The sequence below is a fragment of the Thermochaetoides thermophila genome, assembly GCF_000221225.1.
Source record: "Thermochaetoides thermophila DSM 1495 unplaced genomic scaffold scf7180000011820, whole genome shotgun sequence".
Classification (NCBI taxonomy): Eukaryota; Fungi; Ascomycota; class Sordariomycetes; order Sordariales; family Chaetomiaceae; genus Thermochaetoides; species Thermochaetoides thermophila.
In genome coordinates, this window is record NW_006383036.1 from 3,146,454 (window position 1) to 3,173,792 (window position 27,339).

The 27,339-nt window shown below is 50.6% G+C and overlaps 4 protein-coding genes across 4 annotated transcripts; all 4 read right to left on the bottom strand.

Moving 5' to 3' along the window:
* Nucleotides 1-1,909: 1,909 nt before the first annotated feature.
* Nucleotides 1,910-2,359, bottom strand: CTHT_0058470 (uncharacterized protein; the record flags this gene model as incomplete). The annotated part of the gene is made up of 1 exon (XM_006696104.1): nt 1,910-2,359. One exon carries the CDS (start codon nt 2,357-2,359, stop codon nt 1,910-1,912), a length of 450 nt encoding a protein of 149 aa, XP_006696167.1.
* A 12,523-nt stretch (nt 2,360-14,882) lies between these two features.
* Nucleotides 14,883-20,271, bottom strand: CTHT_0058480 (uncharacterized protein; the record flags this gene model as incomplete). The annotated part of the gene is made up of 3 exons (XM_006696105.1): nt 14,883-14,910; nt 14,967-19,852; nt 19,915-20,271. The coding sequence occupies 3 exons, from the start codon at nt 20,269-20,271 to the stop codon at nt 14,883-14,885; spliced, it is 5,271 nt and encodes a 1,756-aa protein (XP_006696168.1).
* Nucleotides 20,272-21,308: 1,037 nt separating this feature from the next.
* CTHT_0058490 (uncharacterized protein) lies at nt 21,309-21,821 on the bottom strand (the record flags this gene model as incomplete). The annotated part of the gene is made up of 1 exon (XM_006696106.1): nt 21,309-21,821. The coding sequence occupies one exon, from the start codon at nt 21,819-21,821 to the stop codon at nt 21,309-21,311; it is 513 nt and encodes a 170-aa protein (XP_006696169.1).
* Nucleotides 21,822-24,918: 3,097 nt separating this feature from the next.
* On the bottom strand, nt 24,919-25,638 carry CTHT_0058500 (uncharacterized protein; the record flags this gene model as incomplete). The annotated part of the gene is made up of 1 exon (XM_006696107.1): nt 24,919-25,638. One exon carries the CDS (start codon nt 25,636-25,638, stop codon nt 24,919-24,921), a length of 720 nt encoding a protein of 239 aa, XP_006696170.1.
* Nucleotides 25,639-27,339: the final 1,701 nt, after the last annotated feature.

Here is a 27,339-nt window from a genome sequence, read left to right on the forward strand (position 1 = left end):
TACCACAGCAAGAGAGTGTTAACCATGCAGTAATTCACATGCAGCATGCCCAGTTCCCCCATAGAAGCTCTGAATAAAGCATTTTCTAGATCATCGGGTGGAGGGCTGAACTGATACCAGGTATTGATGTGCCCAACCTTAGCGGTGTCCCTTTGCGGCACCCCTGCCACTGGTCACCACGCTAACTTGGAGAGCGGTGTGGGAAACTCTTGGCGAGTGTGGAAGGTGGGATCAGTTTGTGTCCGGACCTCGAAGAGATCTCGCTTTTGTAACTCCACGGTTGTGTTGGACACATCATTTCCATACCACTTTCATCAATATCATTTTCCCTAAAATGGGGCTGCATAGGACTGCATGCAGCGCGGCATCGTTTGAGGCGAACATCTTGATGATGCCCAAGTTTGCGAGCAAGACCGAAAGAGAGGCACAACCGAGGAATATTATACTTCAGTCAGCCTTGGGAGAATGCCGGCCATTTATACTAATATGTCATGTTCAAGTCTGGTTCAAGTTGTTCTCTTGCTTCCCTCAACTATGCAACGTGGGACTTTGCCACTACTCTTAGTCTCTGCCATTCCTACCCCGCTCCCTGGACAACAGATACACTCCGTGCTGTATCTTGCGCAAAGATGACAGCAACATCGTGTCTCCTTACAACACAGCAGACTCGCCTCCCACAAGCCGCACTCAACCAAGTCATGCTCCCTTGTTAAGCAGCCAGCAAGCTGCTGAGAAGCCGTTGGCACCCTGGCGAATCACCAAGCAACACAGGAGCATCAAGCAATTTCAATCGCAACCCTACGATACTACCTCAACTCCCAGCAGTGCATTCGTTCAATTACACCCAGCATTCAGAGCCAGACGGCTCCAGCAGATATGTATGAGTATTATGAGCAGATTGGCGAATTGGAAAGGAAAAGACGTCCTGCCTGCTACACCGCTTCCCAAGCCGTTGGGAACCCTTGGACTCCATCAACTGATGGTCAGCAAATATACTATAGCTTCTGCGCTCTAGACTGGTTGACAGCTTGACTGCCCTCCCTTTGGGCTCCGGTTCAGTCAGCATGCATTTGTAGAAACAATCTTTTCGAGTGCTGAACGGGTTCCATCCACTTCCATCCAACTCCTCGTCTTCCAATGGCAGAGACTCAACACTAGCTGGCACAGACCTAAGCCTTCTTCGTCCATCAGTCACACCCATGACATCCCGCCCCCCACACTCTCGCCAAAATTTGGTCGTGTAACAGAAACCGGCTCAACACCCTTGTTAGGACGGTCCATGGTACGGTTTTCACTCCCGTTGGTCCCCCCGCTTCTGGAGAAAGTAGGCACACTCTCTCCGCTCGCTTAATGTTTCACCATCCAACCAGAAGAGGGGAAGGGATAAACATTATAAAGTCTAACACTCCGGGCCCTCTCAGAAATAGAAAAAATGATACGTAAATCATATTTCACCTTCCACGGCGGGGTACGGAATAGAAAAACATAGAGCAACATAGGTACAACATGCCGTAAACGAGAGAGTCTTTCGACAACTCGAGTCTGGAGAAAAAGGTGGTCGAAAACATCTTTGGAGTGTTGGCATGCAGAGTACTTGCATCGAAACTAATCAGCAGTAGCGTTATTGGAAAACAGAAATGAGGTAGTCAGAAACGGAAAACAATCTCATTTTGCATTTCATTTAGAACTGCTCCATGCTAGTCTGATAATGCCCACCCGGGTATGTGCTCAAAATGATCCAAAGATTAAACATCAAATGACCCCCCGCTTCCAACGCCAAAACAAAACAGATGATTCCCAGTAACTCCCCATATCTTTGGAAAAGTGATGCCCCCCTCACTTCTCAAGACCAATGCTTCTGTGAACAGACTTTTTGTGGCTTGTCATGCTTCTCTTTGTTGTAGCTTGCTCACTCGACAGCAACATCATGGAAGTCGCCCTTGTGATCATCCAGGTGCTCACCCCAGTGGACGGGATTGAGCTTGAGGAAGCGAAGACGGGCCCGAGATGCAGTCGACGAGTCCTCGCTGCTAAGGCTGGACGTACGGCGCTTGACAGACTGGATGGAATTCTGCACCGGATGCGGCTGGGCCTGAGTGGGCGCCCTGTAATCAACCCTGGGTGGGCGAGGGTACGAATCGGACGTGCTCGGGGCCAGCTCCAGAAACATGGAAGGACGACGACTGGAAGCAGTGGCTGCAGTTGCCCTGGCCTGCTCGCTCAGCTCGCGGAGTTGGTCGCTCAGGGCACGGAGCTGCTCGCTCAGCCGGAGAAGCTCGGACGCTGTGGGCGGTATGTTGGTCTGGCGGAGCTGCTCGGTGAGGGCCCGGATTTCTTCAGTAGCAGTGAGAGAAAGCATCGTGTTTATTATCGTTGGTTTTTCTATTAAAACCGTCTTACTGGCGTTGCCGTTGAGAAAGAAGTATTAGAAGGAAAAGTTGTAGGTGTTGACAGGTTGTAGAACTGGCGGTTTCAATTATAGAGGTCGAGGAGGAAGAAAGGCAAAGAAAAGCACACAGTCTTCTTGTCAGGTCTCGAGATGGAGGGGGCTGGGTGATTGGGGAGTTTGGGGAGAAAGAATCGTTATGAGGAATGAAAACAAGGGAACATGAGCAGAAGATGAGGTGGTGTGGACGCCTTGAGCTTATATGTTTGAGCAAGACCCCCCCTCTCTCTGCTTGTCCTCTTGATCTTCGCCCCCACAACCTGCACAGCGGGCTCCTCCACATCCACGCGCCTGGCTCCACAGCAGCAAACCCTGGTCCCCCACCCACCCCTGGCCCGTTTCTTTGTGCTCCGCAATAAGTGTTCACATGAGCCGCCGAGATCTTGTAGTTTTTGGATAGCCCACACTTTGCTTCAAGGCTGCGTGTGATCAAAAGACCTACGTCAAGCGGGCCCCTCTAATTCTGATGATTGGAGTCGGGGCTAAGTGTAGGCAGGGGATCCAGCAAATCAGTTTTCTCCCAGCAACGCGCCCACGCCACGTGAATTCCTAATTGGACTGAACCGAGGGAATGCTGTCTACTGTTAAGATGAATGGAAGTTGGAGGGCGAGCCGGAGATCAGCAAAAGAGACGCAAACGACGCAAAAAATTGCCTTCGCTATCCGCGCTCTTGCAGCATGCAGATAGAAAATACGCTAGTGGGGCGGAGAAAAATTCTGCCCACGATGAACTGATTCTAGGAGAAGTCGCAGATCGCGAGATCAAGAAAGGGATTGATTCTTATGCCGGCACGATGCATCACTGCAATGACCGCATCGGCAGGATGGAACTTGGTGAAAAGTGTGGATCTCCAGAGCGGCTCTGTCTCAGGCACGCGTGCCTGGCCCTGGAATCTACGCAAAATTCTAGATTCGCTCCTGGCTCGGTAGGTAACGATGACGTCGGGCCTCGGCCGTTGGTTTACGAATGATTGGATCCGCCGGTAACCCTGCGAAGATTTCTCGGAGGGGCCGTGAGCTTGGTCTCGGGTTCCAGCCCAGCTGTCGAGAGCAGTTGGAGTCGCTGCTATGTACCTGTCAAAGCTCCAGGGACCCAAGCCCCAAGCAGGGCGGACGAGAACTTTTTGGCGGGGCGCGGGGAAGCTCCAGCTATCAGCGGGGCTTCTCGGGATTGGCCGCGCATAGTGCGCCTCTTCAGCTGCATAGTGTACGTTTGCAGAGCATCCCTCCTGATGTCTGTGATGCCCGAAGATGTCCGGGTTCACTGTGCAGGTATTATTAACTATGTGATGGCTGGTTGATTGTCTGTGGCCGCCGGATGATAAGAATTCCGAGGTTAGCCGGGCCATCGAAGAAGTGATTTGGCGTTCCCGCCTTACTGGGCTGGGAGATTTTCTGTGCTGTATAACCCCATCGTCAATCTTCACTGAAAACAAGCCTCGTAACACACCTGGTGATGCACCGAAGCACAGCGAATCTGCGAAGCCAGAACTTTTCCAGAAACAAGCACCCGATAGTGACCTGTTCGGACTTCGGAGCAAGCTGCAGTTTCCACCAGACAGGTGATCTCACACAAGCATTATCTGAGTAGAATCTCGAAGCACGAAATTGGCAATTCGCTATACCACATATCCCATCCATGGCTTGGCTCTGCTGCGACGCCGTGTGATGAAATCACTTTTCCAATCTCGACGCATCCCACTTTACAATAGCTGGCACCACTTGTTGTTCGCAGTGGCGCCTGTTAGGTTTTTTGAGACTTTTTACTGACACTTGTTAGACAGGGTAATGTGATAGGGCCTTGGGACTAGCGACCCGGCCAAGAAAGCACCGCCAACAGTCCAGAACTAAATCCCTCGCCGGACGAGAAGAGTCCCGGGGCCGTGGTAAGCAAACTAGTCGGGCCAACTTGGCCAGTCAACGAGTCCACGAGAGATTGTAACGGCGATATCAAGAGAGGTCCCGCCATTCCACCACTTTTCCGAAGCCCATCGTGTGGCAGAAGGGTACGGACAATCGCCACGTTCGCAGCGGTGGCGATCATCCTCACTTGAGGTTCGACCAAGGGGACTATGAGGTGCAACATGAAGACATCTTCGACTCCCTTCAACAGTTCGGCCCGGTGAGCGTTTCCTCCCGGTCAAGTATTCTTTTTTGCCTGTGAAAGAGCACAACCGACGTCGTCCAACCTCTCTCCGCTTTTGTGAACCATGGCAATAACTGACTTTGCATTGCATCTCGGGATCTAATGGGTCGACATATCGCCGCTGTCACCTCGATATCAATGCGGGAGGTCTATGAATAACTCCTTGGCGAGCGCATCTACGAATATGGAACTATGGTTGAAGCACGTATTGCTGGTGACCCCAGACTCGAAAGTACTTGGACGTCCTGGCATCTTGGAAAGTTGACATCAATTCTCGAGCTAAAAGCTTTGTTGTATTTCAGCTGCAGTTTTTGACGTACCCTTCGGACTAGCCACAATACACCTTACATTGAGCTAAGTATGTCACTCATGGTTGCAAAGAGGCGCTGTTGGTGTTAAGAAACTTCAGTTTATATCCTGGGTGCCAGAATGTGGAGACACAGAAGCACTGGAAGATGGGAGGGTTAACCGGATTGGACCGGACTTACTTCCCATTCCAATCAGGCCTTCATTCCCTTGTCCCAAATGATTCAACGCTGGAGACAAAGGGGTGTTATTTTTAAGAATTTCTTCTGGTTGTTTCTGCTGCTGCTGCTGCTACTACTGATGAACTCAACCATGCCGGTAAGTATGTATGTGACTGAACCATATATATATTATCCCGAAACTGGGTGGAGGGATGCGGCAAGGGCATGGTGTTGAAGTAAAGAGGAATGAGCATAACACGAGAATGAAATTTCCCTTTCAGATGCCATAAGAATAAACGATATATACTAGTGACATTGCGCCCAGAGGAATCTTACTGACAAGCGAGATTCTGGTGCGGAAACCTTGTCGGCAAACTTGGCGGCACTCGTGGTGCTGTCAAGGTATTCAATTGCAATGGTGGCTCTTAAACTGGCTGAGGAAACGGCGGCTGGAAAACAGCAACATTTATGTTTACACAGCTTCAGCGACCAAAACCCGACTCAACTTCGTTTACTATTCAGCACAAAACTGGCAAGTAAGCCATATCTTAGGTGTTTTTCCGACCTCCATAGACTTGGTATGCCCACGGCAAGGCGGGAGTGCTTACCGACTTGGCCTTTGCTGGCGCTTAAAGGAGCTTCCTGATTGGCAACTACTGCGCTTTTCATGTCGCCATCACAACGCTGTCTCGAAAACCGCCGGCGCTCTTTATGGCTGTAAGAAAAATTGTCCAAGTCGTACTTTGTATGGCACTAGAGATAGTATTGTTTGCGTCTGGCTGAGTTTTGTCGCGCATATGGGGGAAACAAAACACCTGTTGATACGCCGGGATTTTGTAGGTTGTTCCAGTACAGTTGGACACCGTTGCAACGTTTTGTGAACCCCGATGATGCAATCCTTAGCCCTAAAGATTTGAATTAACAATTTTAGACGCATTTTCAGTTGTTATTGGGCCTTTGATAGGTTCTGCCAGGCGTATGGGAGGATAAGTTGTGAAAAGCCAAGTCAAGGTCCTTGACAAGGGAAACACACTAGAAAGAAAAGTATCAAGATGTACGTGTGGACAGTGTTACATTCTTGCCCAAAACTAAACCCTGTGCATTAATTAACAAAACCAGAGTTTTAAGCAATTACAGCAAGCGTTCTTTTCCGGATTGATCGATGTCGGGAATCATTAATGTCAAGGGAACCGAACATGAAGTTTTGAGGTAACCCAATTAAGATGTACTTCGCTACCTTACGCAACTTGCTGGGTGATTATGGTGCAGTCTTTGGACAGGTGTGGGAGTTTGGTTTGGAACGGCGTCCAGTAGACCAATGTCCTCAGGTCAGCCCACCATGCGGAGCAGAGATGAAGACAACCTGGCAGAGGCTGTGACTCGCCAGCAAGTAGAAAGACAGAGTACCCAACCACTGATTGATGGAAATCTAAGTCTGATTTCCAGTCCAAATCATAAGATGGCGAAGTCATTGATCTGGTCTGGAATGTTGGTCGGCCTACTATATGCAGGCAGTTTGGCTGTGTTCAAACATGCTTTACAGCTGCTAAGTTGGCCGTAACAACAGGCCGAGTAAGGCATTCTCGATGGAGAAGGTTTCACAACCATGGATTGAGCCTGACTCCCTATGAGCAGTCCTTCAAGCAGAGCCCTGGTCTTGCTTACATCTGCAAAATGGGGTTGTTGGAAAATTCAGCCGTGAACAGCCAACTGACGATAAGCGGAGAGAATGTGAGATATCGTCTTTCAGAGGACATTCCTGCGTGAAGTGTAACCGGAAATCCCTTTATCCCGTAGCAAATTGCGTGCCACAGCAAGGGGATGTCTGTACGCCGGTAGGCGGATTGTTGAATGCTAGGCGCATATATATCATTTGCTGGAGGAAGGTTAGGTTGAGGACTCGAAGAAGAGGTATGGAAGTAAGTGCTGTCCGTGCAGAGCACGTAACCCGTACTGTGTAAATGGCGAGCAGCGTTTGGTCCCCACCCTAGGCTATGTCTGGATTGCCTCCTCTCATTGGCTGTTGTGCCTAAAGCCAACCAAACCTTCTACATTCTCCATAGATATCCTTCATGTTCCTGGAGCTTTTAAAAGACACACAGGGAGCGTTATTTCTGCCGAAGGAATCACGCACCAACAGGTTAAGCGTCTGTGATGTCTGAATCTGGCTGCTGAAAACCTTGACGAGGGACTGTTCTACAGGGAGACGAACCATGTCACGGCATCGCTTGGTTCTAGCAACAAGTCTCTTCAGAGAACGTCTCCTAGCACTTGGTTTTCGTTTGGCATGGCTCATAGTGCCTACATGACGCGGGTCTACCCGTTCCAGGCTAATGTTGATTTGCTCAACTCGGTGATCCTTGGGAGAATTCGGTCCAAAGCCTTGCCCTCTTGATTAATTTTTGTCAACTCTCTGCGCAGTAGATGGCTTACTTTGGTGCCCTCACCCGAACTCGGCCGCTTCTATGTCCAAGACCGTGCAGTTCGGCCGCCAAATATGCGGCCCCCTTCCATCAGCCTCAACCTCCTCAATCTTAATTTCGTATCTCGTATGACACTTCGATGACGGCAGATGCCCTCAACAACTATCAGCTGGCTAGCTTCACTCGGCTTTGACTACCCGTGCGTTACACCACCTCGACTTCTCAAATCCTCGTCAACTATCTGCGTGATGTTATCTCCCTCGCCAACAGGCGCACCATGATTTCCTGATTTGGTATCTTCGTCATCCTAACAGTCCTGTCCTACGAGCAACAGGAGTGATACTCCTTGCTGCCTTGGCGACGGTCCAGGAAAGACCTTCTGCTGAACTCTCCTCATATCTTTCTGTCCATCGGCTATCTTGAACTTCAAGCCAGCCGTGAGTTTAATGAGCTTACACTGACCTCACTGCAGAGGTTGGTCCATTTGGGCTGCCACGAGCAAGTCGCAAGGTCTCCCGCCCACTCCTTTGGGACGTCTCTGCAAGCTCCGTTGTCGTTCTCTTGGCAACTTCAAACCACACCCTGGCCTACCAACGGAGGGTTCCTGGAACGGTGACTAGCCTTTTTTTTTGCATCAGTCCCTAACTACTAGGATCCGTAGGCAGAGCTTCGACGAACATGGGATAGTCTCGATCATCTCATTCCCTGACAGATGACCATAGTTCCCTTCTCTCGTCCTCTTCATGCAGACTTCTGCGAGGGGGCACCTAAATTTTCACCCGCTGTGGGGTCCCTTTTTATTTGCCTGTCCAGCTCGAGCCTTGTTGATTGTTGTAAATCCTAGGACCTGATAGGCCCAACGAATTTGTTTCCCGCACCTATCCCCTCCCTCTTCTTTCTATCTCCTGGTTCCAGGTTGTCTCACACCTCCAACCTAGTCTTCGTGCCTTCTACTTACAGGTGCGCCTGTCTGTGGTAAGCCTTGGTACTACCGGACGGCAGGTACTTGTCTGTAGGTCGCAGGTTGTAGTCCAGCTCCTGCTGTTGAAGCTCCTGATCAGCTTGTCCTGTACTCAGATCACACCAACAGCCAACACCGTTTCATCTTGGAATCTGTAGTCTGTCCCGTGAGCAAATAGGTGAGCAACATCCAAAGGTTATCGACAGGGGCAACAGCAAGTTTCACGGGAAGTGGAGAGAAAACTACGTCCTCTCCTCAAAGGAAAGATATTAAGTCCTAAAAAGGCATACTATCTTCACCAAGACGTCTATATAAGAGCCGCTGATTACACATCAGTCGATCTGGCCAACTTATCATCACCACGGTGCATCCAGAAAAACCAAGCCTTTGCTCAGATACAAGCCCAGACAGCTACTGCGCATATCAATCTTTGTGATCTTCAACATCGCCTCCACGACTCCAACAACAACTATGGCCATGTGCGTTCTCTACATCTGGAAGTTCAGGTGCGGCCACACCAGAGAAGAGTTCGTCCATAGTGCAGAGCACACAGCAATGGGTCTTCGTGTTCCCTGCCCACAGGGGCACAAAACTGAGAGTGTCCCATCTGATAGCACCTGCGGCTGCTCCTAAGAGTCCCGTGGTCATATCATTTAACAAATCACTACATGGTACGTTCAGTACCGCAGGATCCAAGCGCGAGGGGTTCAGTCAAGGATGTCCTAACCACACGGCACAGATTCGAATTCTCGAGGACTGGTTCTCTGATTTTCCTGCGACTGCACACGTTCTCTTGCTCAAACGCGTGAGTAAAGCAGCATTCTAAAAAGTGAACAAAACTCTCAGAGGATACATCAATGCACTAAGGGCCTTCTGGCTTCAACTCTTTTTTCGGACACAATTCTAGCCATGTTTCAGGCAGGAGTCGCAAGGAAATGACAGGGGAATGGATTGGGTGACAGGTGCCTTGAAAGCAGGACTTTCCTTGATGTTTTTGAGTGTGCCAATTATATTGTGTGTTTGGTTCTGTTTACTTATATCTTCAATCACACTCCTTGTGGATTAAACTTCAACCTACTTTCTCGCTTCCTTGTGTTCAACAGCTACTTTCTCCCTCAGATGATTACTAGACACGTAATTGCAAGGCTACAGCGAGCGTGATGGATGTAAAACTTCCCGTAACTAAGTCAACTGTGCCACTGAGCACTAATTACAGCTTGGAGCTCCCCTATTTGCTTTGTAAACTAGACATTTAATCGCTTTCGTATCGAAGACAGTAATTAGAGGATGGCATCCTATACGGCAATTGCGGGAGGACACCAGCCAATCCGCAGAAAACAGCCATGCGTGTAGTGAGTTGGGTAACTCGGCAGCAGCCAGACACATGGCAAACCAGGCACGGCTCCACGGGAAGATGCAGAAGCCTCTCGTCACATGAGCAGTAACAAATCAACGACCAAAACTTAGATCCTGCCGACCAGAAGCACTGCCTGTAGGTTTCTGACAAACTTCTGTCCATCTTTTCGACCTTCTAGGGTGGGGGTCCTAAGAAGTGGGGTGGAAGTGGGTGGGATATGCATAGTCTAAGCTGTACCGGGTGAAGTTGAAGTCTAATGGACTTCTCTGGAACCTGTCGGTCCCCTAAGCCTTGAGAATGGGTCGCCAAGCCCGGCGTGTCTACCCCCGGCGAGGGACGGGTCGGGGGGAGAGGCCCAGAGTCCACCCTGTACCCTGTAGCCTGTCCTTCAATCCAGGCTAAAGTGGGTGTAACGTTCTAATTGACGGCATCTCTTATTCTGGTTCCTGACAACCGTCTCCCCAGTAAAAACGTTAGCGCACGGGACATAGCTGGATGCCACTTATGATGACACAAAAACAGCTTTCTGACAAACCTTGTTGCTGATGTCACTGATACGCCTGCCGCACATGACATTACATTCCATTCCAAAAAACAACAACGGGGGCTTCAACTCATAATCAGCGACTTCAACTCCGTTTCGGCAGATGATTTCGCATATTGGAAAGCTCACTTAGACATGAGCATATGATATAAATGCTCGCTACGATCGCGAATCATTCTCTCGCAGCAGTAGTATCTCCTGTAGAGTTGGTGACACTGACAGCGTCGCTCAACGCTCAGCAGCCGCGAGTAAACGATGACTTTGTTAATATACCGAATGGATGGGGAAAAGGCAAAGGGTTGACACTTGATAGTTGGTTCGAGGTCACTTTCAGAATGCAGTCGAAGGATTTCCAGCCGTCCTGATCCAAAGGTCTTGTTCAGCTCACAGACATTGGCTACTAATTCTGGGAAACATTGTTTGCCTTTGATAAATTATCAACTGTCAGAGATCTCGATCTTTACGGCGACACCGCGCGCTTCTTGATCGCAAACCTCCTCGATTAGTCGCCGGTCCGGCATTGTCCGGCGCGTCATTGATGTCAATTTAGTGGACGAGGGGGCTTTCTGGGTGCAGCTACACAATATTGATTGCTGTTGCGGAGACCATGATCAGATTTGTATTTGAGAGACATCAACGAAACTCGGGAGCGCAGATTACTCCCAAAAGCCCTCACATCGGGGCTCGAGATGCGTGGTATGAGTAAGGTAAAATCATGTCGGGGTAATTCTCGTCTTCCACCTGCATCCAGTTGAAAACTGTTCTTCCGCAGTTGAAAAATCGTACGATAGATATCTGTCAGAGAGAAAACCGACTGAATAAGCAACCATGTTTCCCCCATATTTTCTTAACGGCAGGCTGGTCTAACATGCACGAAGCGCCCACTTTTTACGCAAACTAGACACATGGACCCTTTGCGGGTCGAGGTCGAGCATTTAAACTCGTTTCAAACTCGTGGAGAAACATGACTAGTAGAAGCAACACCAAACAAGACAAGTCAGGTATAGAAGAACTGCCCGCAGCAAATCACTCGGGCTGGCTTCTCAGTCTTATAATGTGTCTTTGGCTGGCAACCTTGACAAACCTGTGTTCCTGCCGGTCAGTCTGCCCTTCACGTCACTCATATTGCAGTCCCAACTAACCTCCAAGGCGCTTTCCTGCTGAGGAAATTGCCAGATGTATATACCATCGGAGATGCTGTCATATCAGACTCTATGTCATTGCTACCTTCTGGCATTTGTTGGACACAATCCTGAAGCTGCCACAAGCGCGGTACCGGCCTTGTATTAGCGCACCCCAGGTGTTTTCAAGTTAATGAACATGTCTCACTGTTGGACCTGCCGCCGCGAAGTTTGTATGTAGAACGGTATATAAAACGGCACCATATCAATAAGACCTATTTTCATTAAGCAGCCATGGTTTGTCGAGCCGGAGCTGAGCGTCATGTGTAAAACCATATTAAGAGTGATTCTGTTGTGGAGGGCTTCCAGGAGCTCCATGTCTAAGTTCTTGATGAAGTGGCATGGGCTTGTAGCGTGTCTCTCTCGGTTAGAGTGCAGACAAGACCACCTGTACCTACTTTATTCTGTACAGTTCGGATCGGAAAGGCATGACTCATGGCTCCTTGCTGTGCTGGACCCCACAGTTCGGTAACCGGGACCATGCACGACAGGGGTTTGTGTGCTTGTCCGTTGTAAAGTAGCACAAAGGCACAATGAGACGGAAAAAATATCTCTTGCATTTATAAGCTGCGGCTGCACTAAGCTCGGCTTCAGCCCAGGTCCCGCACGGAGTTGGCTGCAGAATTACCTGGAAGGGCGGGGTATGTGGGTATTATATTATGGGTGCGTACGTAATCGGTACAGATCCATCATCGCTTTGGTCAACAAAGCCGCCTATCATTCTGCCTATTTGAACTGAATTTCCGGCGGCTATGTTTCTCTGTAAAAGTTACTTCATTCTGCAGTTGTATATTCAAAATAATGGCAGTGATATGTTCTTCATTTTCCCGAGGTGTTCCGATTCTAGGACTGTACCAGGCCGTAAGTTGCACAAAACGGCAGCGGGCTGGAAGGGTTGATTGGCTGGGGGACCCACCGATCCTTCCTTCGCCCACCGGCGCCATCGCGGTCAACACGCTCCATCCATGCAACGCTTGAGGTCTCTTCATCCACTTTCCAGCAAACCTCCTGAAATTTTCATGCCCAGGATTTATCGTTCTATACTCAGGGATACTTCATCTGGATTTTGCAGAAACTTGGCAGGCTAACAATTATAATCCGAAGTCGCAGAGAGCGCTGTGCACTCAGCGCTTCTAAGTCGAAAATTCAGACTTGCAGATGATGCAAATTCTGATAGCCCTCCCAATACAGGAACGCATTCATAACCGCTGATTCGGAGGACTTGATATTTTGCTTCCAATGAGGAGGGTTATGGAGTCCAAAGTCCATTGTATCTACGCTCTTCCTACTGGAGATGACTGATCTGCCACAGCCAAAGCCCCCAACAGCGCTACAACCGCCATACATTGATGTGTCTTAGGCCGTAATTCGTACGTGCATCCACAGCCAAAAGCGTCATCGCGCAATAGCTTGGCCTCCAGGTCAGAAGCACCAACCGCTGTCATAGAGACGGGGCGTTTCTCTCGTTTTCACACTGCCAAACCGGAGCACCAGGGCAGACTGGTTGTCCAGACGGCATCAATTCCGCCCCAGGCGTCCTTTTGGCTTAGCTCCACGGGTTGGGCATGCAATACCATGGGCAACGTTGAGGTGACTGCAATGTGAGCATGAAGCTGATACCGTTGAGTCATTTCGGCAGTAGCAAACATACAACTAACAAATCCAAAGCGTCCACTGGATCATGGCAAGTACCTGGAGTACGATGGAGTTGTTGTCAAATACTGCCGGCAGGTGAACACCAGAATGATACTCAAGAACCAGAAAGATGCGGTGTACCTATCCGGATTCTCATCCAGTACGTCTGCGACGGCATTGGTCTGCCTCAGTACACATTCCAGTCGGCCACTTCTCCAATATCACCAACATTAAACGAAGCTGTTATGGACCAACGCACATTCACCAGGAGTAGAAAAGTCATGAAATGGCATTCTTCTGGATCCAAATCATCACATGCCACAAGTGGTTGCTCAGAGATGGTAGTTGACCTTCTCCTGCTTGCGCAGGTAATCACCCTCTCTAAAATATCGAAGAGGAGAATTTGGACATATCCAGCAGCATGCGGGGGCAAACCGGCAGGAATGCGGCCGTTAGAGGCCGGAGATCTCAGGCCAAGCATATTAACATCACCGGACTGGTCGGATCAGTCATACTTCTACTTCACAAGTGGACACGAGTAGACAGATGCTCGGAGGTGAGCCATCAATGTCCCATCCAATGCTTCGATCGGAGGATTGCACTCAGAACATCTCACTCCGCTTGGATCCAAACCCCTTAACACACCGACAAACAACACACACGAGGCGAGAAATGACTGCTGTTCAACTCTCAACATGTCATATTCGATCGATCAGCTGGTGATGTGGCTGGAGTTCTGTTTACGAAACTCCTATGAGCATCGTTGACGATTCGAAACATGCTGAATATATCCCAGACAACATGCCAGTCAGGAGTCAGGGGCAAATGCATATCAGGCAACACCTCAATATCAATCACCATATCACCACCGTTCTCTTGTCACGCCAGATATGGCCGTAGAAGGCATTAAACGCAGTCATTGGATATGCTTTGCTCAATAATTGGTACAGTATACAATGCAATACAGAGTAGCTTCATCCTTCTTCATCATCACCTCCCTGTACCATCACAATCTTCCCTCCCAGCTGATCAACCCAGAGAAGAGTCCAGGTCCGACCATCCATCCATAGTAGTTCCAAAACCTCTTTGGCTACCTGCTCCCAATATCTCCGACCTCTAGTATCAGTCAACCAATCCACCAAACCCAAACCAAACCAATCAACCCACGATCGCACAATTCATCTTCTGTCCCAACTTCAACTGGCAGGAAGTAAGACAAAGGAAGCAGAAAGACGATAACGGTCTTGCCGTAACCAATCTGGTATAGACCGCGAGCTTGTCAACACCAAGGCATCGCTTGGCGTGGAGTGGCATGTAAAGTATCTTCTGTTAAGTGACCGGGAAAGGATATTCGGGGAATGCATGAGGTCTAAAACGGAAAATCATGATTTTGTTGTGATATGATTGCTCCCTTCTATCAAATCATTATGTGACGGGAGTAGATGAATGCTGAAAGGGAAGAAAAGAACACAGGCAAACCCAAACCCGCTATAGAATTGGTACTATACTGCCACCAAACCCAGGTCCGGAGAGAGTGCACCCTCCATCTATGGATTACTGGCCTATGGCGCTGTGAATCACACGCTCATATCCTTCTTCCGCAAGGCGCAGGTTTGTCTTGCGGAGCTGCGCAAAAATATAATGCGCACGCCTTCTCTACACATCCCTTCTTGCCTGGCCCATCATCGAAAACATAAAAACCCGGAGCTCAGATCGAGTTCCTTAATCGTTCTGCGGAGAGGTAGGGGAACTGTATTACCAGGTTAACTGACTGCCAATGTACCATATAAAGACATGAAGACTCACTATTGATCACCGCTGGATGGGCCCCGACCCGGCGTCCTTGGAGAGAAGGCGGGGGAAGTGGGTGAGTAACCCGGGCTAGTGGGAGATGCCTGCTGTCCAGGCGAGCGATGGAAGGACGGGCTTGTAGGCGAGTAGGCATCGGGAGATGTGGGTGACCAAGTTGGTGACGCAGGTGAGTAGGATGGTGATGTGGCATGCAGGTTCGGCGATGCCGGGCTGTATGTGGGGCTGGTCGGAGAGTACGAGGGTGACGTCGGTGACGCGAACTGCTGGGGCGAAGTAGGAGAGTAGTGCCTTGTAGCAGCAGGCGAAGCCGGTGAGTAGCTCGGTGATGTCGGGCTGTAGTTGGGGCTGGTTGGGCTGCCGGGCCGCAGCATGGGAGACGTGGGCGAGAATGATGGAGATGAAGGGCTGAACTGTGGGCTTGACACGTAGCGACCGCCAGCATCGATAAGCGGCGACGTCGGAGAGTACCCAGCTGCAGGAGAGGATGGGGAGTAGCCACCATAACCGCCAAATGGCGAGGTAGGCGACGTCGAGAAGGGACTGGTAGCACGAGGACTGGTCGCATATGGGTTGACTGTGCTTGAGCCGAAGCCGCCATACTCCGTGCCAAAGCCAGTTGGGCTGTCGGAACCAGCACCCTGGATGGGCGAGAAGTTGCCCATGGTCGGAGAATAGCTGCCAAGGTAACCGTTGTCTGCCATCGGGGAGCCGGTGTCGTACGGAGTTGCGGCACCCTCCAACTCACCGCCTTTGATCGTCATGCCAGGCATCAGGCCCATACGAGAGTTGTCGGAGATGACGGTCTCCAACATCTTCGGATCCAGAAGGACATCGAAGTGACCGGTACCCATGGGAGCCATCTGGCCAAGCATAACATTCTCAGAGATGCCACGGCAGTCGTCGAGCTCGCCGACAGCGGCAGCCTCGAGAAGAATCTCGACGGTCTCTTCGAACGAGCACCGCATCAAGGCACCAGTGTCAGCGCGGTTGATGCCGTGACGAGTAACAGCTGCAATGCTGCCACGGTAGGTCATTACGTCGACCAGCAGAGCCAAGTGACGGTGGTTGACGTAAGAACCGTCGAACGCAAGCACCTGGGTCAATTCCTGCAGAAGAGCTGCGCGAGCGGCCTCGATGCCGAAGACATCAACGATCTGATACAGGTCGTTGGTTGAAGTACGCCTTGTATCAACGCCCTCGATCTGCAAAACCTCACGAAGGGCAGTACCCTGCGTATCCAGATACCACTCCTGGCACGCGGGATGGTCCTTATTGGCAATCTGTGAGCCATCAGGGAGGACAGCTAGCTTGGTGCCCTTGTTCAAGAAGGCACGCTCGATACCTGGTACGCCACGCAGCGTCAGGTTATCAAGGAGATGTTTCTCGAGACGCTTCAGCATGACGTCGTCCTCGATGATCTTGTGGCCGTCCTCATCCTTATCGTCCTCCTGGCGAACAACGCGGATACGAATAACCATTTCTTCGGCGTTGTTGTCGCTGAAAATGATAGCAACGTCCTTCTTGTATTCCTCCTTGATCTTGTGCGCAACGTCCTCGACGCGGAGACCCTTGTCGAGCATCTTCTGACGATCAAGGGTAATCCTGAGCAGCCAACGAGATTGATTCTCGATAGATTCCTGATCTGATGAATCAGGGATGAGGAAGTAAGACTCGACCATATCGAAGTCCTCAGGAATGACCGTCGAAGTGATGTCGGGATCATAGTAGATCTCCGTTACCGCAGTAACAGAACGCAGGCTGGTGTGCTCAACTTTGTTACGCATCTTCTTGGCATCCTCCTGAGTGGCGTTCTCAGCATCCAGGTAGACCACCATGGACGGGGTCTTAATATCCTTTGCAACGTTGAGAATTTCCTTGAGACGAGGAACACCAAGGGTGACGTTCTTAGACGACACACCAGCGAAGTGGAAGGTATTCAGTGTCATCTGCGTAGCGGGCTCACCGATGGATTGGGCAGCCAGAACACCGACCATCTCACCAGGGTTGACCATGGATCGAGCCCACCTGTTCTCCAGTTCACCCAAAATGTGCTCAAAGGCCAACTTGTTGATTCTCTGCTCGCAAGCCAGCCGCTTGAAAGCAAGCCGGGATCTCAGGAGGATCTTGAACAAGATGGTAGAGTTGTAATCGGCCTCCTTCGAGATGGGATCGTCACCGCGAACAACAACCATGCGCTCGAGGAGAGCACGAACAGCCGGGATAACATCCTTAGGCGTCAGGTCGCTGCGGGAGGTATCGTCAACCTTGAAGAGCTTCTTTGCGTTCTCGATGATGCGAGCAACATTGAGGGGAAGCTGAATATTTTCTTCGCCCATCTTGCGGCGTTGAATTTGACGAACCAACTGGCGATCGGCCAAGAGCTGTTCATATTCCTGATCCAGGAGCGACTGAACTTCCGGATCGCTGGCCATTTCACGGCCATACTCGAGGGCATCGAGGGCACGACCCGAGTGCTCCAGATCCATGACGTCCAGGCGGAATCTCTTGTCAAAGGCCTTATCGGACATGTTGATGTGATCGACGCGCTGCTTTTCGATAGCAATACCATCGAGGCCGTCCTCGCCATACACAAACTGAATGACATCACCAAGAGAATTCCGAACTGTCCCGTCGTAGTGCGCCTCAGCATCTTCGAGGGCTTTAACCAACCTACGCTGGATGTAACCGGTTTCGGCGGTCTTGACCGCAGTATCGATCAGACCTTCTCTACCGGCCATGGCATGGAAGAAGAACTCGGACGGCGTCAAGCCACGGAGATACGAGTTCTCAACGAAACCACGAGCCTCGGGCGAGTAATCGTCTTTGGTGAAGTGAGGGAGCGTCCGATACTTGAAGCCGAACGGGATACGCTTGCCTTCAACGATCTGTTGACCAACCAGGGCCGTCATCTGAGAGATGTTGATGGAAGAACCCTTGGAACCCGAGCGCGCCATCGTCACGGCGTTGTTGAGGTCCTTCAAACTCTTTTCTGTCGTGGTGCCAGCCTTATCGCGGGCCATGTTAAGGGCCGTCGAGACCTTGTTCTCGAAGGTCTCGCGGATGTTCATACCGGGCAAGGGCTCAAGCTCGTTGTTAGTGGCCATCTTGGTCAGCCGCTCGACTTCGGCCTTCTCATCATTGATGTGTTTCTGAACCAGCTCGATGGTCTTGGGATCTGGGATCGTGTCACCAATTCCTATGCTGTGACCGTTGTGCAGAAGCCAATAATTAACCACTCGCTGGCAGCCATTGAGGAAATCCATGGCCCCTTGGGGGCCGAGCTCGTTGTAGCAGAGATGGACGATGCCGCCGCCGGAAGCACCAACACTCTTCTTGGAGAGCAGACCATACATGATCTCTCCCTGCTGGATGAGAAGACCATCGTCCTTAAACGGATGGTTCTTATCCGGTGAATCCGAACCCATATGAAGGTTGATGATCTTTGGGATGATCATGCTGACAATCTGCTTGCCAGTCCAGCGCGGACGAGGCTTCAAGATCGCGGGAATGGGAATGATACCATCCCAATCAGGTACCCAAAGCATGAGATTCATGACCTGCTCTTTGGTGAGGAAGACGTCACGGCGACACATCTTGTAGACGCCGGCCAGGGTGTCTTGAACGATACCCATCAAAGGGCCGTTGCGCTGGGGAGAGACGATGTTCAAAGGCACCATACAAAGCTCCTTGACCTCAGCTCGAGTTTCCTCAGTCTGAGGGACATGCAAGTTCATCTCATCACCATCGAAATCGGCATTGTACGGGGACGTGACAGAGAGATTGAGGCGGAAAGTCGAATAAGGCATGACGCGGACCCTGTGACCCATCATGGACTCCTTGTGCAAAGAGGGCTGACGATTGAAAATGACATAATCGCCGTCGATGAGGTGGCGCTCGACCTTCCAACCGTACTCGAGCTGAATCGAGCTGGCACGGCGGTGATGACGAAGGTCGATGCGAGTACCATCAGAACGGACAACAAACCTGGCACCAGGGTGCTCATTCGGGCCATTCTGAACATATTGTGTGAGCCTCTCTATGTTGAAAGGCGTAACAGTTTCGGGATAGGTCAGAGTCCGGGCAATGCTTCGCGGCACGCCGACCTCGTCCAAGGAAATGTTCGCATCTCCAGTAATGACAGTACGCGCCGAGAAGTCGACACGCTTTCCCATTAAGTTACCGCGCAAGCGACCTTCCTTGCCCTTCAAACGGGCACGAATGGCCTTGACAGGACGGCCGCTCTTTTGGAGTGCTTGAGGCTGGCCAGCGATGTCATTGTCCATGTAAGTAGCAACATGGTACTGAAGAAGATTCTCAAAGTCGTTGATGATGTGTTGCGGCGAACCCTCGGCGATGGCCTGGCGGACGTTACCGTTGGCGCGGATAATATCGCCAAGCTTGTACGTCAAGTCGTCCTCGTTGCGCAGGCCTGTTCCAGTACCATCCATCGAGATGCTAGGGCGAACCGGCGGAGGAGGGACAGGCAGAACCGTGATAATCATCCACTCCGGGCGGGCTTGAGAGATGTTGAGGCCAATATCGATCATCTCCTCATCGCGCATGCGGCGGAAGATGTTGAGGGCCATTTCAGGGGTGATGATTTTCTTCTCTTTAGTTTTAACACCATCATCATCCCGGTGCTCGTAGTGGGCCCACAATGTGAGAGCCTGCTGGCGAATGACGGGCTGGGCGTTGCCACAACCTCCGTGGCCACCGACGGGTGCTTCCTGAGCGTTGCCGTTGGGGTTGTAGTCGCCGTCCTCGGCCTGTTTGGGAATATCGTTCTCACAACGTCGCTTGCTCTTACAGATATCCCAGACGCGCTTGAAGCGGATCTTGGGGTCGCGGATCTTCATAGCAGCAGCATACTGCGGGTCAGACTGGAGGTGGGTCAGCATCATCCAGTTCACAAACTGCCCCGCGAAGTTTAGGAGGAACTAACGCGATCAGCCAACACCCTACTACAGTTGTGGCAGACAATCTCGAGCAATTTCTTTGTGCGCTTGATGAACCCGGGGTGGTAAACAGGCCGGGCAAGCTCAATATGACCGAAGTGACCGGGACACTCGGACATGTTTTCAGTGCACGTCTTGCACTTGAACTGCCGGTCGACAGAGCCAAGAAGAGGATCGTTGAGACCACCGTCGCGGGGCTTCGTCCTCGTCTCGTCCATCGTCTCGGGGTAGAGGATGTGGCACACGCTCATCGCCTTGATTTCCTCAGGCGACAGGAGTCCGAACTGGATCTCCTTGATTGTACGAAGCGGCGCACTCGAGTGCGCGAAGATGAGGTTCGCCATTCTGTGAGAGTAGATGTCGAAATCGGTATTTGCAAATTTATTTCGCGGGTTCTGTGGATTAAGAACGCTGGCTGGGGACTTGGTAAAGAGAGCGAAAGTCGCGATTGCGGCGCGTCAGTGGAAAGCAGCTCGGGCGGGGTCGTTATAGGAAAGGAAAAGGCAAAGGGAGAAAGAAGGAAATTTTATTATAAGGCGAGGGAAAATAAATTTAGATGATTTGGGTGACGCCGACTGCTCGAAGCGATGACTTTCAGATGTCGGATTTCGGACTGTTGTTGGCCTCCTCGACAACGCTTTCAGGCCAGCGGCCTGAAGGGGCGATGATCAATTGCCGCCGCTAACTCCAGGCTGCCTGCGGGTTGGAGAAATCGATGGGTATCGAGTATCGCGATCGATAATTTCGAAATTCTTGTCGAGGAATGGCCGGCGACAAGAATTCGTGGAGTTGCGAACGCGATGCGCGATGTCGGTCGTCGTGTTGTTTGAGGGTGAGTTTGGTGTGGAGGCAGCGAGCACTCAGCGACCTGAAAAGTTCGACCTGACAAAGCAGCGCGGGAGGCGCTGCGCAAGGCTAGTCCAATTGTGGGAAAGGGATCCACTTTTCCGTGGATAAATAGCAGCCTACTGTTCGAATACTGTGTAAGTGCCAGCAACACCGGTGGTCACTCGGCAATAGGAACGGGCAGGATGGCACAATACGGTAAGTTGAGGAGAATAGGGATCATGTAGGAAATTTTTCAAATGCGAAATGGGTATCTAGCTATAGTAGATGAGGTATAGCAGTTAATGTCACGTGTATGGCATATTCAAAACACACAGATACCAAGCACTCTTCCGGCGCAATGACATCGGAGTATCTGTACCATGCACGTGCTCATGCTGTTGTTTTGGATAATTGCAGGGGCAAGCGCCGAGGACAACTCTCTAGCCCTCTTGGATGCCCTTCCACACCATGAACTTCATTTTGGCACCGTGATGAACAGTAGCGGTAGGGAAATCGAGCAAGTCTTTGAATTGAGGTATTCATGTCATAGTCGTCATGTTTTCCTCCCCCCAGTCCTTCCGGCCCTGCCCGTGCCAGAAGATTGTGTTTGTTTGCTAGCTCCAATGTCTTCCCCAGTCAACTCCCCATCGACGTCGTCCTGATCACCTGGGCTTTTCCTCCGTAAGGTCCCAAGTGATACATTCACAAATTCTTCTTCGCTGTCCGACTCTCCAAGGTTGAACAGGATCGGCATGCGGAATTCATCCAACTCCTCTCCTAACCCGCCCCCATTATCGACAGCAAGAACGTCAATGTCTTCATCTTCCTGATCAAGCCGCCTCTTCTGGATCTCCTCCTGCGGCTTGATATCGAACTCGTCCTCCCGCTCAATGTATTCAACATTCTCTTCGACCTCCACAAAATCCGGCGCAAGTGCGGACCACTTTTGGGGACTTGTGACCGACCAAATGTTAATTCTGCCGGTCTCGAGACCACATGCAGCCAACAGAGGTCGATGCGGGTGCCATTCAATAACACCCTGTTCCTCCTTGGGCCCTTCCAACATGCGCACCAAGCTCCCGTGATTCCTCTCCCAAATATAGAGCTCGTGGTTATTGTAAGTCGATGCAGCAACGTACTCGCCTGTGGCACTGAATGCTACGTGGTTCCACGACAGCCGGTTGACTACATCTTGAAATTTGTGCTCGAGAGGAATTTGTATTGTATCTGTATCCAGATCTGGAGCTGAAAGATTTGGTACGTGGAAGGTCCGTATGATGCGGTCCTGAGCATTCACTAAGAGATCCTTTCCTGCTTCTGTTAGCCTGAGGGTGGTAATTACACCGCTGGCTATCTTCTCTGAGTATATGATCTCTCGTGTTCTCGCATCAATAATATTTAGGCGGCCTTTTGTTGTCCCAGCGAGGAGGTGGTCTCCGGTAGCTGTATATATAATCGCCGTTGTCATATTTTTTGCATCCTCTTTTGCTTGTTTCTCTTTCAAAGCGGGATCGGTTGCAATCTCTGTCCGTTTCGGTACAGAAGGCAGGACATATTGCACATCAACAGGTTCTGTGACATCAACGAGTACTGGCTGCTCCTCAAATAGGGCAGCAGCAAACTGGTGACTGCAGACCATTAGCCTCAGGGATCCAGAAAGAAAAACATGGGCGGGACAGACTGGTTCCATGGATGAAGCTCCGCACCATAAATTGGAGCACGGAATCGCACTTCGCGATACCGCGATCCGTCCTGCAAATCCCACAGAATTGCTTTCCAGCCTTGACATGCCGAGAGCAAGTATCTCCCACAGCGTGACCAGCTGAGGGAAGTGATGTTCTTGCTGTGACCTCGTAACTTCCGAGCAACACCCATCGTCTCTAAGTCCCAGACAACCACGGTGCCATCAACACGGCCTGAGGCGAGGAAGTCTCCTTTGCGGTTGAATCGCACACATGTTGCGTGACCTGACCGAATGGTATTGGTAATAAGCTCGGGATAGTCTTGCAATAGATAGTCGTCTGAAAGGAGGAGATTCATTGCCACGTTTAGTGTTTTGAAAACGGGGTGCCCTTCGTTAGCTTCGCCCCAGATGATGTTCGCGACGCGACGAGGCTCTCATCCGTGCTTCGCTGCAAGGCTGACGGAATAATGGTATCCACAAGTCTTGGCTCTTTAAAAGGGCCAATGTTACAGAGCCACATACCAAAGTCCAAGTACGGTAACTCGGGGAGGTAACTGGATGGTGTTTGAACGCTCGCCAGGTCTTTTGAATTATGAATATATAGCATCAGGTGTTCGTAGACATCGACATAACTCTGTAAACTAGACCAATTTCCCTTTGCTTCAATAAGCTTGGGTAAAATACCGGTGTCTTCTGAAGGTACAACTTACCGTGTGGCACGTACTCCCACCATTCCATCCCAGAAGCTGACCAAGAGCCTGAGCGAAAAGATCTGCTGTGAGTTACCCCGCCATCTTGGAATCAAGATCGGCTGCGTCCGCACCACCATGTAGCATACCGGGATCTTTCAACTTCAGAATGAGCGAAGCATGTTAATCTCTTTTCTGTGATACTCAAATTCGACAAGATAGACAACCAAGTCCGCACAGCCCCGAAATTCTCGAGAACCCACGTCCCAGTCTATCGAATCCTTTTGTCAATCTCAAGATGGCAAATTCCAAGTACGGAATTCCTCCTGAGTGGTCAAATATTATCATCGATACTGACAGTCCGAGATTCGAATACGTGAAACAGTTTGAGCAAGCAGATAATCTGCTTCCAAACACGTGGATTGTGATTCGTATTGACGGAAGAGGGTTTACCAAGTACAATTTACTTTTCATCAGTCGTCATAACGCCGACTACTAATGTAATGGCAGATTTGCAAATAAATATGGGTTCCAAAAGCCCAATGACAGGAGGGCATTGGATCTTATGAATGCCGCCGCCAAGGCTGTTATGGCAGACATACCCGACATTACTATTGCATATGGCGTCAGCGACGAATACAGGCAAGTCTCTATGTCGTTCCTCATTTCTTGGGTTATGTCGCTGACTAGATCATCAGTTTTGTCTTTCACAAGTCCTGCGTGCTTTTTGAGCGTCGGTCAAGGTATGCCATGAAATTCCGTTCTGCAACGACCATGGCTAAGTGTCAACAGCAAATTGATCTCGACCATCGTTTCTACCTTTACCGCTTACTATGTGCACTACTGGCCAACTTACTTCCCGGATAACCCTCTGTCTCCTCCGTTACCCAGTTTCGACGGACGAGCGGTTTGCTACCCTAGTGTGCAGAATCTGCGAGATTATATGAGCTGGCGGCAGGTTGACTGTAAGGAGAAAATCATGCTTGGCTTTTCACGGACTGTCGCTCACCAACATTTATAGGCCATATCAACAATCTTTACAATACCACATTCTGGGCTCTGATCCAGAAGGGAGGAATGGACGCTACCGAAGCAGAAAAGACCTTGAAGGCAAGCACAGGATCCAGGACTACCTTCAAGAACCCTCTGTCTAAGCAAACTGCAGGGCACATACTCCTCTGATAAGAACGAGATTCTTTTCTCAAGATTTGGTATCAATTACAACAATGAGCCGGAGATGTACAAGAAGGGAAGTGTAGTTTTTCGAGAGGTGAGTCTGTTCAGGGTCATGTCTGGCTTCTGTCCTGGAAACTAAAATGTTCAGTATGAGCTTGTGGAGCCTGGCACACACAACGCAACCAGCGAGGCAGACCAAGAGGCAGAACTGGTCAAACAATCCAAGTCACAGGCCGAGAAGGACAGGAAGAAACGAGCAAAGGCACGGATCGTGGTGGAGCATCTTGATATTATCAAAGACGACTTCTGGGATCGTCGACCATGGCTGCTATCGAACAAGCCTGGTAAGCTCCCAGGGGAGATATGAGGCCAACTGGGTATGCAGTCTATACCATTATCTGGCAGCTGCTTGAAGTTTGGCTCTGTTAGGACCACCTCTTGCTGCCACCAATGGCCGAAGCTTCAAATCCAGTGCGGGCCTACGACCAGATGCGACAACGTCTTTGGTGGGTTCTCTAGGTCCTTGAGTCCCTACCAGAAGGCAGTCATGGTGCGACGGTCTGATACCTGTATGGACAAAAAAAGCGGCTTATAACTCGGGCTACCTCCTTTTCTCAGCCTGCTTCGGTTCTCTGAGCCGCCTCCAACTGTCTCCTTCTCTTGGCCTCCTTCTTTGCTCTCCTTTCTGCCTTTCTCGCACGTCTCTCCTCCTTCGTTTCCATCGATTTCCGCGCCTTCTTAGTGCCCTTCTTGGCTTGCTTCCCTGCCTCTTTTTTTGCTTCCTTCCTCGTCGCTTTTAGGGCTGCTTTTTCCGCTGCTTTTTTCGCAGCCTCCCTCTGAGCCTTACGAAGCTTCTTTGCAGCCTTCCTCGCCTCCTTCTCTGCTTTCGTCTCTTCCTTTTTCTCTTTCCTCGACAGGGACCCTTCGCTATCGTCTGAAGTTGCGGGTGTTGCGTCTGTCGAATCTGTCTTCGTCGAGGAATCTATTTGGATAGTGCCCTCCAACATCCCACCGCGGACGAACGAAGCATATAGGCCGTTCGCACCTGTGTATTTCCCGGATCGCTGATTGTTCGGCGCAATGGCGTCCAACTTGCCCTGCTTGACGGTCTGGACAACACCGTTCTTGGAGGTTTCAAGCCCCTTGAGCTTCTGATCGAAGGCATTGAGCCACCACTGATCGCTCGTGTAGTGTGCTTTGTTGCCTATACCGCGACCGTCCGTGTTTCGAGATATCAAGAGGGGCTTCGCAAGCCCGATGGAGTTATCGGTCGGGTGAAGGGTGTAGCCCTTGCCCCGCCACCCTTGGGCCTTGAGCAGAGCAGCTGCGTTCATGGCTTGTTTGCGATTTAGCGGTTGCGGTGGCGGGGCACTGTCATGTATCAAGATGTTGAAGCCGAACTCTGAGCGCGCATCGCATGCGGGTTGGCAGCGCTAGAGCAACAGAAAAAAAAGTTCCAGCGATAAAAATTCAGACCCACATTCATTGCCAAGCAGGACAAAGCGGGACTCTGTGGAACAGAGCTCCATTATATAATCAACCCAGGCGAATGTAAGTACACGTAGACGGTACATACCCATACGGCTTTGTGTAAAAATGAAATGAAAGACTGTTGGAGAGCAAACTGCACAGAACATACCTGGTGACGGATATGCTGGGCAAGGCCTTGGAGCGGTACGAGGTCGGCGAATTGCTGTTTTAGGCAGATAAATGTTAGAAGATCTTGTAGGCGTAGGATGAATGATCCAATTCGAAGGCAAGATGATGAGAAAGTTTCCAACAACACCCCTAGAAGATAACAGGCGTGTTTTCCGACAAGGGACGATAGGATACCATCTCACCAAGCTGCGCGCTGAAACTGGCCGGTCTCTTCTCGCGGGACAAACTCCAACACCGGACTTTTGGCCCAGCGTCGATTGGCTTACCTACCAACTAACAAAAGGATTCTTGCCGCTGATTCGGATTATGGGCAAGAAGTTTTCCAAGAGCTGAAGCAAGTCGCTGCGTGAGTTTTACCAGACACTCTTCAACCTTATAGCACGTGCAGGCTTTAACCAACTGCATTCGTCGGTCAATGGATATTTTCCGTTTCACAATGCCGACCCCCGGGCAACCATGGGTGCTCGACCAAGAGCACGTCGACGACAAAATATATACAGAGCCAGATGGTGTCGCAGAGAACTTCGATCGACTGCTCTACAAGCACCAACTTGCCGAAAGCTGTGAGTACCAGAATCTCTCGGCTCTAGGCGGAATCTGGAGCGTGTCTGGTTTTGGGCTGCAACAAGAGCCACATCACCGCTCAGGAAAAGCCGGGACATGACAGACAAGTTGGCAATAATGGCATTCCTAACAATCTGAAGTGTCTTGCCAAGGACGAGTGCTCTCAACTAAGCTGTTGAATCCCCAGTGAACTTAAGACCACATAAAAGTCTTGTGAACAAGATAGAGGTCATGGTTGGTATTTTGACTTCACATCAAACTGTAAACACAGTTGTGGGTAATGCCTCGGCTCTCCAATATGCGGTGCATCTTTTTACTTACCATCTTTTTTTATCGCAACGGAGCCACAGATTGCATCACCTCTGTCCCACCTTCCACAACGGCTATCCTGCTTCGCGACCTCCTTCACGAGCCATCTAAATGGCTTCGAGAACCCATCCACCCACAAGCTCGTACTTCCTTGCTTTTTGATATTTCCATACCCAAAAATGCCCGAGAAATGCGATGTGCCTGCTCAAAGAGAGCCTTGCACTCCATCTCGAACCACTTCGTCGGAGTTGCTCCCGAGGATTCCTCTGGTGGTTGCATCGTCTCAATTCGCTTTGGCCTGGCAGGTTTTCAATTGTCTCGTCTTCCAGCATCAACCTCTGCAAGCTTACAAATTTGACATTCCTTCCAAGCTTGCTGTTCGTCGGCCCAGTGCCGGACGTGCTGCTTCATACTGCCGCTGATGGCGGATATCGGCTGGTGCGGCAAACGGAAACGACGACGAGTTTGACATCACGGGCTGTCCTCAGTATTCCAGATTGTTT